Genomic DNA, 16,359 nt, shown 5'->3' with positions numbered 1-16,359 from the left:
AAAGAGGATGCCCTTTTGAAACCTCAGGAGATTGCAAACAGCCAGCGAAAGGTTGCCGGGGTCAGAAGGTTGCATGAGATGAGCCGGTTGTAATGAAGCAGAGACCACTGTGTACTTGGGGAAATATGATACCAATGATTATTCTGCTGGTAAGGCATTAACGGGCTGGCGTACAGGAAGAAATACTTAGTGGGGCCTTTGAGAATTGGCCTACAGATCTTGCCGATGCACATGCACGGCCGGTGTCAGCCAGGGTGGAGAGGAGGAACTTCACTGCGGTCATCCGAGGCGTCTTTATTTACCCCAGCTCATTATTTCCTTATGAATCTTCTTGAGGAAGTGCGGGAATACAATTCAGGCGGTTGCTCTGAACATTTTTTTGATTTGCAGATCCTTAAAAAACTTCCAGGGGTGAGGTTAAGCCCTGCGTAAGGATTTCAGCCCATCGATAACAGGTTTGCTTTACTCTGTTGTCTTCCGGAGACCGTTTGGAAGCTGACAACTGCTTGTCCCTCGCAAAAACAACCAAATATCAACCCCTGGCTTCAACGCCTACCTCTGCTGGCAGCTGGCTGGGAAAGCCTGAGCAGCTCCTACCCCTGCACATACCCTGCCAGGGTGAGAGGAGTTGGGAAGCTTGTTCGGAAACAAAAAGTGCTCGAGGTCCTCAGACAAAGGGCATGGAAAAAGGACAGAGACCCAGCTTCATCCCCGCGTCCCGCTGGAGCCGAATCCTGTCCTAGCTGCGGACTGGTCACTGTAAACCAAGGATCTACGGGTGTGTTTTGCAAGCCGTTTTCATGCCGTGTTTCTGGATGGGTGGAAGAGAGGAGGGCCATATATCTAATCATGCCAAACTCTGTTGGAGATATTAGCTGTCTGTTTATATGTACCTGATGGAGCATGACTGCAAAATATTTATATACACTGACACATGGATTATATACAGTCACTTAGGGGGTTGAAGCCCAGCTGATGGCTAATGGAAAACTTGGTACATCATTTTATTTAGTCGCAGCTCTGTTCCTGTGTCTCTCTCCTCTTGTTCCATATCCATAAAGGTGCTGGGGGCGGGGGGAAGAAAAAGCAAGCCAAGATCTCCCTTTCTAGGAGGACCTGCGTGTTACGCCTCGATAGGGAATTACAGCCTTCCCCAGGTACATGCTGTTCTCTCGTCAGATGCCAGCCTGTCCTTCAGCAAGGGCTCTCCCATTCTCTTTTCCAGCCCCGTCCATGCCCTCAGCCACCACCCACAGTTTGGGGACTGGAGGCAGGTATCTCACCACTTACTTTTCTCATTGGCGTAGTAGTAAAAGGTCCTTTTGTTGAGGACACACCACCGCTTCTGCCACTCTGACCCAAAAAAGCTGTGCTCTAGAAAGAAAAGGACAGCAAAAGAGTAAAAAAAACATTCATTTCTGTTCTTTCATTGTATGCTTCAGATGAATATTTAGGGGAAAGAAGAATTTTTTCTCAACAAAATCCTGCAGATTTCTGGCACAAAATTCAGGCAAGCAAATTTAGACACAAAACCTCAACCAAGTAAGGGAGAGCCAGCCTGTCCTACCAGGCTGGAGCCCCTGCAAGCCTTCCCCAGCCCTCCAGGCAGAGCTGAGCTGAGCTGAGCTGCTGTGACCCTTAATCCTGCTAACTGGGAGGGAACGCAGCTTTGGGTTAAACCTCCCTAATTGAGGTTTAAGCAAATATCCTTTACTCTGTAATTGGAGCAAGGTAAAACATGCACAGGGCCAGTTATACAGCTCAGCTGATGGCTGTGAGGAAAAAAGAGCTGTTCTTGCCTCATACCACCTGTCATACAGTAAATAAATCAAGATAAAATCTGAGTGATGAGGAAATAATTTGTAGCTTTCACAAGAGTCAGTAAAATCAAGATAAACCTGAGGCTGACTCACAGTCCTTATCTCAACTTGCTAATGTGTGTGATGCTACGAACTACCTTGTCTTCACCAGGATTTTATCCTCATTAGGTATTGCTCGTTAGAAGGGCACATCTGCCTTAGAGGACTGGGATGCTGCTTAATCCAATTTCTGGGTTTTAATCTTTGTGCAGTTTGATGATCTGCAAAAGAGAATAAATAAAGGCTGTGCCCTCCCTGTGTGTATGATGCCTAAGAAAAGCCTGAAAGATTCTGCGTGTGCCTACAGATAAATCTGCAGAAAAGATGTATTTTCCTGTTTGTTCTTCATCTGAAAGTTTGAATTCTTGGTAATGCTGAGGCAACATCCCCAAACCTTATCTTATGTTGACCTTGTCAGGCCTTACCTCGGGACCTCTTCTCCAGATATCCCTGCTTCAAAATGTTCCCTGTGTCGTGAACAGGCTTCGGTATGAATTCTTCCAATCCTACAGGGAGCAAAGCAAAGCAAAGCTTTGGGATTTCCCATTCGCACAACGCCTCAGCGCAACATTTTCAGCCCCTTTCTCTGCAGAAGAGGCTTGGGAAGGCAGACCAGTGTCTGGAGGTGAAAATCATGGTCTATCATGATCTCCCCAGCTATTCCCAACCCTGGTTGCAGGCTCCCAGAAGAAGTCCTCAAGGAAACCAGGACCACGATTTGCATGGCTGCAGAGACCTGCCCGCAGCGGGCTGAGGCTGGTGCTGTCCTGGGGGCTGATGCTCAGCCCTGTGCCCCCCAGCCATGACTCTCTGGGTCCCTGGGATCCTCTGGCAGCAGGATCCCGTCAGGTTTACAGACTTGGAAAACACGATCCCCTTGTCCGATGTCTGGTCTAACTCAGACCACAGCACCTCGCCCCAGGCTGGCGGCCGGACCCTGCGGCCGCGGAGGGGCTCTGGCACTCACTGCACGAGGTGATGTCCACACCTCATCCCCCAAACCAGCAGGGCCAGGATGCCCCCAAGCCATGGCTTGCTGCTGAGAACGTCTCCTCCTCCTCTCCTGCTCATCTCCTACCATCATAACTTGTACTAAAACACAACAAAAAAATGACTAACTAAATGCTCCTAATCACCTCCGCGGTGCCCAGCCTTGGCAGCCTTTTCGGTATGAATAACTTCCCAGAATCCCAGGTCACAAGAGCTTCTCTTGTTTTCTCAGTGTGTCTCACTAACACCCAGCTCTCGGCCCAATCCGTCCCCCTGTCACCTCCCTCATTCACGGGCTGTTTTCATTTTTGTGTTTTATAGTTTGCAAACTCTAAATTCTCCGCAAATGGGTCTCGGGGCAAACAGCAGACACAAAGAGACACAAAGTTTGGGCTGGTGGAAAGGCTCCCCTGTGTCTGTCTCTGTTGGCTGGAAACTGCATCCTTCAAAGACCAAATCCTCGGCTTGCACAAAGCTGTCCGAGGTGACTCAGATTAGGGGAAGCCCGGGATGCTGCGGGATTGCCCCTCTGCAATGCCTGGAGGACACGGACCAGCCCCTTCCCGCACAGAGAAATCTCATTTCTCTCCAGCAACCTGCCCGGCACAAACGTGCTCGGGTTTTTGTCTAGCAACGCCAAGTATCTGACTTGTAAAAAGGCACACTGTCTTCTCAAATCCAAGCCCCGACCCCTTTTGCTAATGCAAATCTAAATGTCATTTTATGGGACATTTATAATTATGAAAATGGGACGGTGCTGCCGGATGCACAGGGAGACCCTGCGAGTATGAATATTACATTAATGTGCCCAATGCCAGCTCGCTGATCCTGCTGGCAGGAGCATAAAAAATGCTTGAGTGAAACTTTTATTTAGACGTTAAGAATCCAGGCCCCAGCGGGGTGACAGAGGCAGCCCCGGCGAGATCCCATCAGCACGAGCGCTCGAATTGAATTACCCAGGGGGGAAGGCAGGAGCTGCAAGTGCTGCTTCGCTTATTTAATTTCATTTACTTTCAGTACATTATCAGCATGGGGCTTCCCTCTGCCCCTGTTCCCCCAAGAAAACTGGCTGCGAAAATCGCCGGCGTGCAGGATGCTGCTGTCGCTTGAGCCAAGGCAGGGACGTGTCCGGCCATCCTGGTCCTCCTTGGGATGCGCTTTCTGCTCTTTCCTCAGTTGCCAAGAGAGATCTGGGGGAGTGCAAGGACCTTCCGAACGCCACAAAGGGCAACCGAAGCGGGGAAGCCGCACGGATGCGACGGGAGCCAGCAACAACCTCTTCCAGCCCCGCATCTCCTCTCTTCGCCCATCATTTCTTGGTGCTTGCCTGTAAGCAGGCAGGACCCCTGGGACAGCTACTGCCTTCGCAGGTGTGCCTTGCCCTATTTGAGATCGATTTTCCACGTAAGCAGACCCCATGTTTCAGGTTATTTGTAGCCCTGGGTCCCAGGATCTGCCAGGGTGGCGGTTCCCTGGGGCTGGCGCACCTCTGTGGTATCGCCTCCAAAACACCGTCAGGAGCTCAAATCTCTCCTGCCCTGCAAGAGACACCGTGCCTCAGTTTCCCAGCAAGAAAATCAGAATGAAAGGAGACTCCCTTCTCCTTAAATACTCAGTGGCTGCTCAGACAAACTAATACAATTAAGGAGGGGTTGCGAGGGCTGATTCGATTGCACAGGGCTCTGGAAATTTTAAGTTTTACAGAATATGACATGAAGATGGCAGCTGTAACCTGTGCGTTGCACGCAGCCTCTCTAATGCAGCCCTGCTAACGCAGAGCCAGGAAGATTAAATCTGCGCAAGGCGGGTGAGCGCGGGGGCCGCGGTGCTGGGGGCTCTGCCTGGCTGCCGACGGGGCTGGGGCTACACGGGGTGTCCCCGTCCCTCCCCGCGTCCCCAGCCTGCCCCTAACAACAATCCAGACGGCTTTTGCTAGCAGCAAATAGCTAAATTAACCTGCAAAGACAGTCCCTGGGTTTTTTTATTTCTTTAAGCCATCCTAATGGACAGGCAGGAGATCCAGAGAGGCTAGGTGGGAGCCCAGCCCCAGGAGCTCCCTGGGCTCGAAGGGCAGAGGGTTTATTTGCCCAGGCAGCCTCTGCCAGATGCCTCTGCCCCCGGACCACACAGCTGGCAGGTAAACCACAGCTCGCCACACCGCCGAGGGCTCCGAGTGATGGAAAAGCCAGCCTGTCGCCTGGTCATCTGTTCCAACCACTAATGGCCGTTCACCGTTTATAAAAACAGAGAAAGAAAAGGCCTTAAATTCATCTGAGAGACACATCTGTGCTCTCCCAGACACACGGCCCCTCTCCGGTCAGTGCCGGCACGGCGTGGCAGGGCCGCGGCTGTGTTTGGATGGTCTCAGTGGTCCCTTCCACCCTGGCCTCTCCCCAGCCCACCCTTTGCCCAGCAGACGCCGGTACCGGCAGTGCTGTCCCCCTCCACGTGCTCCGTGGCTGAGCCCCACGGGCCCCCCACCTTCCCCAGACACCTCCCGGTGCCACCGGCACCGCCAGCCCCTCGTGGCCTCTCCTCCGCCCCCCGCAGCCTCTCGAGCCTGGCTCCCAAGGGAGCTGCTCACCCCCAAGGATTTTCCCGCAGATGGATTTCCCAGTCCACGATCCACGTCGCTCCACCTGGAGCCTCCTGCAGAAGGGCCGCACATTGGCAGCACCGGGAATAGCCCTGTGCCGTAATCCTGGAGACCACTTTTCTGCAGAGGGTACAAAGCCGTAGCATTTCGGGAGGGGGAGAAAACTGGAGCCAGAGACCCACACCCCCAGCGATGCAGGAGCAGACAGCAGCTCTTTCCTTTCCCCTTTACTGCACCTCAACCTTTACCGTGATTTGCATCCCCCAGGTGCTGCCGAAGGATGCTCAGCCTCCAAGTCTTCACTCCTACATCAGGCTGGCACAGGGGTGGACCCAGGTCACCCACCGAGCCTCTGGCTTTGCTGACCAAACGGCATCTTTTGGACAAAGTTTCTAGGAGTTTGGCTGCTGAGCGCTGCGACTGTTCCACCCCGTCCTCGCCATGTCCTCAAGGACCTCTGGATTTCAGCTCTCGCCCCTTTGGTCTCTGAGTCACGCACACCAGCTGCACAAAATGTCACAGTAGCTGCAGCCAAACATGCCCGGGGGCCGCGTCGGTGCCCACGCTGTCACATCAACCGACTGTTCAAAGGGATGGAGCACAGAGGCACGACGCTTACAGCTAATTCCCCACCCTCCAGCTTATTCACCAGGTTCAAATGTGCCAAGAGCAGATTCTGCTCCCGGGGACTTCACAGGGAACACCCAAATACATTTCAAACCAGAGCACAATCGGCTGTGATTTCCCAAAGCCCTCCGTGGTGGCTGCGCTCTTTTTCCATTGAAGCTAATGAGAAAAAAAACAATCAGAAAGAGACAAACAACCTCTCCCACTGGCTTCAAAGCAAGAGGGACTCAGGAAATGCTGAAAGCTTTTAGAAATCTCACCCGCTACCAAGGTCTGCCATGGCAAACGGGTCCAGGACGTGGCTGATGGCCCTGATGGCCCTGATGGCCGCTGCCGAGCAGCATTTGTGGGTTTATTCAAACACAAGTTTCACACACGCAAAAACACGGAGCTGTTTGTGAGCCGTGCTCCTTCCGGTCTCTGATGGGAGGATAATGCTTCCCGTATTCAAACCGTTACCTTTTTCCAAGATCAAGAGGAGCTTGAAAGCATCTCCGCTTTCTCACATCACGAACCATGCGGGGGCAGATTCCCCCCCCCAGCCTCTTCCCGCGTACCCTTAATCAAAGCTACCGGGCAGATCTACCCCACGGTCCAGGCCCCGGCGGGAGGACGGGAGCGAGCTTGGCCCTGTGGCTGCAGGCTCCGGCTGATGGAGGCTGGATGCACCGGGCACAGCTGGGCAGGACCCCTCCAGGGCCGTGCAGATGCTGCAGCCTGGCGAAGCAGCCCGCAACGGGCACGGACCGATGTCCCGTCCAAAGGGAGCAGGAGGGGAAAGGCCATCGTGGGAAGCGAGCCACCGCCCAGCAGCGTGGTCCCCCTGGTCCCCACCTCCTCGTCCCCCTGCTCCAGGCTGCAGCGCATCTCCTCGGTGGCTCCCAGGCCCTCGGTGCCCCTCGGACACGCTTCCCTCTGCGCCTCGGGAATGCTGCCGAACCTTTCGGCGCCTTGGAAACGGATGGGGATCATTTATAATGATGGGAACAAAATGAGCAACTATTTCAAAGAAAATGGGGAACTAAACAATTGTCAACATGGATCACAGGAAATAGATCTTGTGCCAGACTAATTTTATTGCATGTTTTTGAGCAGGAAAATAAGAAAGTAGATGAAGAAAAGGCAAGGCACAGCAGAGAAGATTTATTTGGGCTTCAGCTTGACTTTTCAGAAGAGGCTAGTAAGCAAAATTCAGAGTGTAGGCATCCACCCCAGGATAACTACCTAGATTGAAAGCTAGTCAGCAAGCAGGAGGCAGTTAAAAATCAATGGCAACAAATCATCGAGAGGAAATTATCAACTGAAATATCCCTGTGTTCAGCTTTGGGATCAGTTGTCCTCAGGCACAGGAGCCCTCGGATGCTACAAGGCATCCCAACCCAAAAAGCCCATCCAAAAACTGCAGCTAAACCCAGAGCAACCTTTGGGACGGGCGGGAATTGCTAAATGCTCTCTTGTGGCAGCCAGCACAGACCAGTATTGAGGGCAGGAACCAAGATTAACTGGTCCCAGGCAACGGTGGAGGCTTTTGACAAGTGCTGACAGTCAGGAGCGAACACAAAATCCATGGAAGTCGCTCAAGAAAACCGCAATTCTCACCTGGGGTTGAACGGTGCCTAATTAACTGCGTTGCCCCTAATGTCCTCGTTGGACTGCAATTAATGACCGAACACAAACAAATAGGGGACGTACAGATGGACCTTTGTGAGGCGCCGAGTTAGTGTTGGATTCATTGTTGTTTTTTCAGAGGAGTCCATGCCTGTGGTTTTTATGATTGATAAGCAAACAAGAGAAGAGACAGTCAATGGCAAACAGTTGACTGGAGATTGGGCCGGGATTTAGCCTGAGAGGGTGGAAAAAAGCCTCCAACTTTTATTGGTGGTTTTTTTTTTTTATTCTGTCTGGAAAATTTAACAGCAAGTTTGAAGTCAAACCAACTTTGCCAAAGGAAAAAAAAGAAAAAAGAAAAGAAAATTCAAAGAGGAGGCAGAGCCTTTGGCCCAAAAGTTTCCTTCCAAATCACTAAGTCTATAATTGCAAAATAAAAACCACTAAATCTCAATATCTATTTGCACAGCTCATTAGCCAAGGGCTCACACTCAGCAAAGAGGGAGGGAAAAAAACCCCTTCAGCACCGAGTGGATTTGGGGAGTTGCTATGGAAACCGGCCCTTCGCAGCCACGTCTCGCAAATCCCTGCTCAGATGGGTCTGTCTGTCCGCCCGTCCACCCTTCCACAGGCTTCCCGAGGACGCAATTTTTTAAAGTCCTCTAAAAAAAAAAAAGCGTAATGTATGAAATATATAAATATATAATCTGTGTAACTCATTCCCCTGTTATTTCTCTCCCCCAAACATAACATTATGTCAGACATTCGACCTGCTGTGCTACCGGGACAACATGATTTACAATGTGAAAAGGGAAAACCTAAATCATCACGTAATGAAAACATTAAAGTTAATGCATCACAAGTGAGGAATTTATTACCATTAACTCCAATAAACAGTTATAAACCACCCGTCCTTTCCTGTCCACGCGCAGGGACACAGGCGCGGGGACTTCATTAAGCTCAACTTTCTTTTCTTCTTCACTAGACCGCTCATGTGTGCGCCAACCGGCCACCATTTATTGTTAACTGGACTGGCTCATTTTCCGGGGACTGGCGAAGGTTTGAAGGCCTCATCCATTTCCTTCCACGGGTGGCTCGGCGCAGACAGATGGAATAGGAAAGTTCACGAGACGTGCAGCTCGATGAGTTTATTTAAACGCCGCTGAAATATATGCTTTGACAAAAGCCAACCCTCGCCCTGGCCCTGTACATCGTTACTCAAAGAGGCTGATGGATAAGTAGTAACATATGGGCACGCTGTGCGGTTACACCGGACACCAGCTTACCTCAGGGTGCACTTGGCCAAATATTTGCTTCTCACTGATGTTACACCACCACCTTGGAAACCTAAGCCTGACATCTGAAGCCTTATCAAAATCCGCCGCCAGCGTGGGGGAGCACGGCGGGGCTGGCTGGTCGCTGCGTGTGACCGTCTCTCCCCGTTCCCCCTTTGCCCTGCAGCGGGTTTCAGGAGGGGTCCCGGGGGGTTTCGGGGATGGGAGCCGTGGGGATGCAATAACAGGCACCACCATCCAGTTATTAACCACTGCCTCAATCCTGAGATCTTTGCATGAAAGTACCACTGGCTCCAGCAGGAGCTGCAGATCTGACCGTTAACCGCGCGGGTGGTGGTGTTATTGCAGGGCTGCCAACGAGGACTTGAATGAAAATGTGCTTTTCTCTCAGCGCACAAGGAGACCCGCTCCCCCCGTCCCAGCACTTGCAGTGGGGCAGCGCCCGGGAGCTCGAGCCAGGACCCCACCGCAGCCGCACGAGCAATGAGATGGTCCCCGCGACGACCGGTGCCGCACGTGGCCCCTCGCTGCACGTTCGGGGGGGCTTTAGAGACGCTTCTCCTCTCCTGCGGGGTGAGCTGAAAGCAAAGCGGTGGAAGAGTGGGGACGGGACGTGGTTTTGGGAGGACCTCGGGGCTGGCAGGAGATGCAGCCCTGCCGCTGCGTGCTCAAGCTGGAACCCTTCTCCTCCCCGCCGCTCCCCGAGCGAAGGCAGCGGTGGTTATCGACGCGGGGTGCAGCTAAGCGACGTTTGCTCCTTCTGCCAGAAGGAAGGTTGCTCAGCCATCCTCCAGCTTCATTAAACATCCACTTGTGGGGCTAACAGGACCGAACACAGAGATCCAAGGGATTTGCAGCATCCATTTCTCTTAATTCCCAACAGAAGCGAATTTCCTAGCAAGGCGTTTCCCACTGGAAATATTTCACCATCTCAAATTTTCTCTGGAGTGTTGGACCGTCGTCATGTCCACCCTGCACTGTGGTAGGGCATCAGTCCAGACGTGAGCACGGTGGTTTGGGTCCATCCCCAGAAATCCCTCTTGGCCTTTCTCCCCAGATGGGCACCTGGAAGGGCGCAGCCGCTCTGCGGAGGTGTCACAAAGTTGTGGCAGCCCCAGAAGACACCAAGTACAGCACGCCTGGGCCCTCCCGTGTCCTCCGAGACCAGGGTCTCTCCACATCTTTCATCCATGAACTTCCCTGCCAGGAACAAACGATGAGGACGAAGGGAACCAGAGAAACAGCCAGAGAGGGGAATGCCAGGAAGAAGGGACCCAAGCAGCAAACGCAAACTCTTGGTGCCCACAGCAGCATCTCAGGCCGCCGGGACGTCTGCGTGGGCTCCGAGGGGGACATTGGCGTTGAGGGGCCAAGCACATCACGTTTCGGCTTCCCACTGCACCTCCCCGCCATGCTCTGCCATCCAGCACCGTGACACCGTGCCCGAGAGCTGCTCGACCCGAGCCCCTCGCTGCAGCCACAAATCAGTGCGAGAAAATTCCCAAAGGGCGGATGTGATTTTAATTTACAGGGTCTCGGCCAGGCTGCGGGAAGACCAGACACCTGTTGGCTAAAGCCCATCTTACAGCTTAGGCCTTTTATTCCTATAAAAATTCTGTACCACATAATCGTCAGCCTTGACACAAACGATTCCTATAGATCACTGCGGAAAATCGAGAGGATTTAAGGAGAGAGGAGGGTTAGGAAAAAGTAAAACAAACGACATGCAATTTTTCAAGCGGAAACAATGGCAATATGAAGATATATAGGTGTCAGCCATTCTGTAGGAGGCAGGAGGCTGTGCTCTTTTACCTCGTACAGTGTCACTCTCATGACCTCTACCATTTGAAATGCTTTGATTCCACCTTGCCCAAGGGATCTCTGAGCGCCGGGGAAGAGATGAGGAATGCCCGCGCCTGACCTCACCTCCACATTGTCTAACGACTGACGGCATAAATCAGTTTTTCCCCTCCGCAGACCCGAGTGTCAAGAACCCATGTGAGAAGGCTGGAAATATTAAATGATTTCCCTGAGGGGTTTCATTGTTACTTGGTTTCTCTCCTGTAACTGTAGAGCTGTGTTTCACATGAAGAACAACTTTCCCTTGAGACCTCAATTTGTGTACAAAATGAACGGGAGGGGGTGGGGAAGAGGGATGCTGGCAGCCAGCGTCCACCTGGGACGGGAGCAGGAGGGGCGCGACGAAATCCGCAGCCCAAACTTGCTGTGCTCATCCTTCCTGGCCTCGTGCAAACCAAAAAGGGGGCAAGTCCAGTAAAGAGAGATAAAGAAGAGGTCAGCGAGCCTGCTCGTGTAAGGGGTAAGAAAGACAGGAGCCACGCTGGGGACAAGGTGAGCGAGCAAAACCCAAAGAATAAAACCAGCCGAGCGTTCTCGGTGTGCCTCAGCCTGTTACCACCGCGGGAAGACGCCCAGCTCGTGGGATAAAGAGGGACCACAGACCTCGCGGAGGGTACTGGAGGCTGCAGCCACGCTGGGGATGCATCTGCAGAGCAGAGAAGCACAGCCGACGCGCGGGCATGGTGAGTGCACGAGCGAGCTGCTCCACCCCGGACCTTCCCCTACGGGTATTTTTCTGTTTCTCTAACCCTGACACTAACGCCGCCACAGCCTCCCTAGTCACTGAATACCAGCTCAGGCAGAGCCATTCTGCTGCCTCCTCCTGAATTCAGAGTATTCCGCGCCCGACCTGGTCATCCCAAGAAAGCTGGCAGGAGTTGCTCCCTAATTACAAATGGATTTATTCCTCCCAGACGCTCGCCAGCCTGGTACCATCCCTGTAAGAAGCCCCTTCCGCAGCCGAATACTCAGCACTGGACATGGCAGAGGGGATTTTGAGAGAGACCCGGGGTAAGAGCGGGGCAGGCAACGGGCGCTGGAGGCAGGAGCAGGCAGCCGGCGGGGACTGGCAGACGACTGACGGCAATCAAGTTCTGAGTCACCGTGCTGGAAAACAGGTTTGGGTCTGCACACCCAGAGCGGCCGCAGAACAGCTTAAAGCCCCTCCGGAGCCTGCCCGTGACGGGCGTTCCTGCCCGATCCCGCCCAGCTGGGACGGGCGGGGGGCCGGGGGGCAGCCAGCTGCGCCAGCGAGGGCTACCTTGGTAAGGTGAGCCACGCTGGCTGGTTTTAGTCTTGCTTCCGTGTCCACAGAAAGCTAAGAAGCTAAGAAGAAGTCTTGGGGAATCAACTCAGCTTATTTTAGGCATATTCAACCAAGCTCTTGGCAGCGTATCCCTAGAAAGCAGGCAGCCCACCTTTACCTGGCCGCTGATGCCGACAGCATCATTAGCTGCTATTTGCACAGCTTTCCCAAGCCTAAAACCCCACCGAAGCGCTGAGTGGGATCATTATTCCATCATTCAAAGCCAGCATCACTCTTTAAAAACAAATTTTGCAGGTAATTAGTCCTAACTGCTATTTGCAATTTAGCCACCGGTTTGGATCGTCTCAAAAGCGAGTCGAGGCACCGCGGTTCCTCGGCAAAAGCTCCCTGGCACCGCTGCCCTTGCACCTCCGCGCCGCGCTGCCAGACCGTGCCGGTGACATCCCTCGGTGACAGGAAGCACCGCGGCGGCCCCGCGGGCACAGACCCCCTCCTGCAAACGCCATTTGCTAATGGGTGCAATGGCTGTGGGTCAAGAGTGCACCCAATTAAACCAAAGGCAAACCAAATTCCCGAGCTCCCTGGCGTGGTTTAAAGGTCCAGGTTTGATGCTGGAAATTGCCGTCTCATCCGTGCGGCTCCTGCAATGATAAGGAAGGTCCTTGCCAGGGCTCGAGGCAGCGAGTGGGAGGAAGCCGCCCTTCCCGTATTTATTAAACTCTTACATTTCAAATGAGCAGCCTGGTTCTCCCACTTCCCTTTCATCTAGGCTCAGGTCTATTTTTTCCTTGCTTCCTACTTCTGAGTAATTGTTAGAAAAGTAAAATCAACAGGTCGTAAAATGATAAAAGCACGTTCTCTGGTAAATCCTCCCCTTGGGCTCACTTCTCCTCTCGTTTTACACTGATAAAATGCCCCTGCCTTCCCTGGAGCCCTCTTGATTTACATCACATACCTTGGATTACGAAAGAAACGTTGATTTTCTGATATCAACACAACATGAATCTAGACACACCCAGCCTAGCTCTGCTAGTCCAATAAATCAGGAGCAGAGCCAGGAATAGCTTATATACGAGTAATAGAGCTTCAACTACACCGTACTGATACGGTGAGAGCAATCCAACCTCCTTAATGTAGATAGTTATATCCAAATAAAGGTGCTTTATGTCAGTATAAATTATTCTCTTCCCATTTAGGGATGCCTTTCCACAAAATGAATGTGCTAGAGCAACTGCCAATCTGGATACAGATATATTGTTTAGAAAAAACAAAACCACAGGCGAACCCTGGCTGAGACGCGAGCCGGCACTGACGGCTCCTTCTGGAGCCAGCACCGCGGGGTCTGCCCGGTCCCTCGGGACACGGTGCTGTCCCGCTCCGGCTCCCTTCCCTTCAGAGCCGGTGGGGAGCTGCAGAAGGCTGCAGGTTTGGAGTTTTCTTCCCCAAAAGAAGCATCTTCTCTGATGCGCCCCCCCCATGCCTGAGCAGGTCAGGACCCCCCTTGCGAGGAGGCACCGAGTGCTTCGCACGACGGGAGCGCAACGGAGAGGAGATGGGGACAGGGACGCCTTCAGGAGCCACCCCCAGGCAGGAGAGATGATCTCCAGAGCTGCCAGATGAGTTTCAGACCATACTTAACCCCGGGATTATTTCTACACGAATTTGACTCAGCCCCGGCAATCTGTGCTGACAGAAGGCTTTGTACCACATGCTCTCCTTTGGTCCTAAGCGCCTTACACTGGTTTTTAGTATCTTGTCTGTCCACAGCCACAATTAAACACACGTGTAGATGAGGAGTGGGACCAGGAACAGGGGCCTGATGCAGGACAAAATGGGTGGAGCGGGAGCCCGATGTGACCACATTCCCTCCGCAGCAGGACCTGGGGCTGGGACCGCCGGGACTGAGGAACCCCTCCCTGAGAGAGAGCTTTTGACCAGATGCTCTGCCTTTTTGTCTGAGGTTTTTTTTACAAGGTGCAAATTCTGCAAAACTGAAAGAGCTTGGGAAATTTCTGAGCACCTCCTTGTCTCTGTCAGAGAGCCGGGGCTCTGGGAGCCAGGGGGTATTCCCACCCCGAAGCCAGCCACCTACGTTAGCAGCCCAGCCTGGGACCCATCTGCAGAGCTCCCGGGCAATTCCCTCGGCTCTCTCCTGCAATCGGCGGGGAGAAACAGGCGCCTTCTCCCCATTGAGCACAAATAGTGCCCGCGGTGCGTAGCCGGAGGCAGGTGACGGGAATAATTCCTGCCCCCAATTCCCCCTGCCATCCCCAAGACTTAACTCAACTTCATCGTTCCCAGTGCAACTCCGGGAGGAGATGGAGCAAGGGCACGGGGAGCGTCTGGAGCTCATTAGAGGATCCTGCTTTGCGCTGGTCTGGGACAAAGATGTTTCCTTTTAAAGCCTCGGGCTCCCGCGGGCAGGAGCCCAAGTGATGAAAGAAGCGTTCTGGGTGGCGGTGGTCCCAGCAGAGATGCAGGAACCGGAGCCCTGGGTGGGTCGATTTAACTCAAAGTGATTTAAATTGTCAATTTGCATGATGATTTAAATCATCGAGCAAGACGTCTTGATTGAAATCATCCACTTGAATGTTGTTTTGCATTTGTACTTTTTATTCACTTTCTTAAGGAAAGCTGGTAGCCATTAAAACACGTTGGTAAAGTTCGCTTTTATGGTAAATTTACCATTTCTCTTAGCTAACCAGCAGAACACATTATTTCTATGCAAAAATATTTCCGTCATTACGTAGCTTAACAAACATTTATTTGGGTACTTAAATTTTGTATTATGCTACAAAATGGCGAAAGACGCGGTTTTTAGGAAGTGATTATTAACTTTTATTCACAGCTGATGTTAAACACTATACGGTCTGAGACTGAAATTCAAATAAAAATATACAAAAGCGATGTTTCAAATTTTATTGGTAGAATAAATTTACTTTTAACTTGATGGATATATGAGGGGAAAAAAATTTTAATCCTATTAAATTTAAAGCTGATTTATTTAACAAAGGAAGTGTTATCAGTAGTGATGGGATGGGGTTTAAAGTTCCTGGTTATCACATCCTCCCAGCTGGCAGGTCTCGTCCTCTCAAACCTTGCCTCCCTCTTCTAAATTTTGAACGAAACCAGAGGCTGCCTTTCTCAGCCCTCCAGTTTTTGGCTCTGTGCAAGAATGTGAACGGAGCTGCTGCAGTATGTCAAAAGAAAGGAAATATTCTCCCTGAGCCTCTGTGTTGTTAAGTCTGGTTTAGCACCTTTTGGGAATCCCGGGACTAACGGGACTCTCCAGTGCCTTGCTTAAGACTTTGGCAAGCAACAAGTTTCAGGGGTCTGCAACTTTTATTTTTTAAGTCTTAATTCTTTTAAAGCCTCATTTTAAAGGGAAATATATTTGGATGTTTAAAACACACCCATCCACTCCCTCCTCAACGGCCCTTGCGACAAAGCCGGCAGCGCCCGGCGGGGCTCGGGGTGGCTCAGCACCCCGGGCTGGGCAGCGCTGGCGTCCCGGGGGGAGCACCCCGCAGCCGGGGCCCCTCAGCACCGCTCGCACCGCATCCAGCCCCCGGCACAGCCGCCGGTGGAGCCCGAGACCCCCAAAGCCTGCAACGGGGTGCCAAGATGGAGCATCGCCTTCCTCCGCACCCTCCGAGCCGCAAGCGTTGGACCAGCGAAGAGCCGGGGCTCACCGCAGCCAGCGTAACCCGGGATTTCACACCTCATTTTTCCCAACCCGGCACCATTATTCCAGCAACTTCCACCTCCCGACCGCTCTGTTTTAACCCCCCCTTTGCACTTCCCGCCCCCCAACTCTTTCCGGGGTCTGGCACCCCGAGGCGAGGCTGACACGAGTAAATCTGGTGTCTGTGAGTCCTCCCAGGCTCCCACCTCCGGCGGTCCTGGCTTGGCTGGGCATGGAGCCATGCGGGAATTGGGAAATGGGGAAGCGTCCCCGCAAGCCGCGGCTTGCTCCGGCGGAGGAAGAGGGCTCTGCCTGCGCCGTGGGAGGAGGATGCTCGAGGCTCCGGTGTTGGGTGATACGGGGCAATTAGATTAAAGTATCTTCCATTAGTGAAGAGTGAGAGTTTGCTAAGTGTGCTATCTGTTAGCCCAGAGTCATAACAAACCCACAGATAAATGAAGTGCCAGTTACCTCCTTCAAAAAAAAAAAAAAAAAAAGAAACCAGGAAAAAAGAGCAAGCTGCTTCCTCTTGGAAAAGCTCTGGGCTCCCGAGTCCCCTGCCTAAAATCAGC

General features: G+C 52.5%; 1 protein-coding gene across 1 annotated transcript in view; it reads right to left on the bottom strand.

Moving 5' to 3' along the window:
- Window positions 1-16,359, bottom strand: part of SKAP1 (src kinase associated phosphoprotein 1) — a 159,585-nt gene that overhangs the window by 29,596 nt on the left and 113,630 nt on the right. The window contains exons 5-6 of the mRNA XM_075722878.1: window positions 2,285-2,365; window positions 1,291-1,374 (exon numbers count right to left, since the gene is read on the bottom strand). Of these exons, the coding sequence (XP_075578993.1) occupies window positions 1,291-1,374; window positions 2,285-2,365 (165 nt within the window). The remainder of the gene's footprint in view (window positions 1-1,290; window positions 1,375-2,284; window positions 2,366-16,359) is intronic.

The sequence above is a fragment of the Pelecanus crispus genome, chromosome 18, assembly GCF_030463565.1.
Source record: "Pelecanus crispus isolate bPelCri1 chromosome 18, bPelCri1.pri, whole genome shotgun sequence".
In the NCBI taxonomy this organism is placed as follows: domain Eukaryota; kingdom Metazoa; phylum Chordata; class Aves; order Pelecaniformes; family Pelecanidae; genus Pelecanus; species Pelecanus crispus.
Note: the sequence above shows the minus strand (reverse complement) of the source record. Positions and strands in the feature narration are given on the sequence as shown.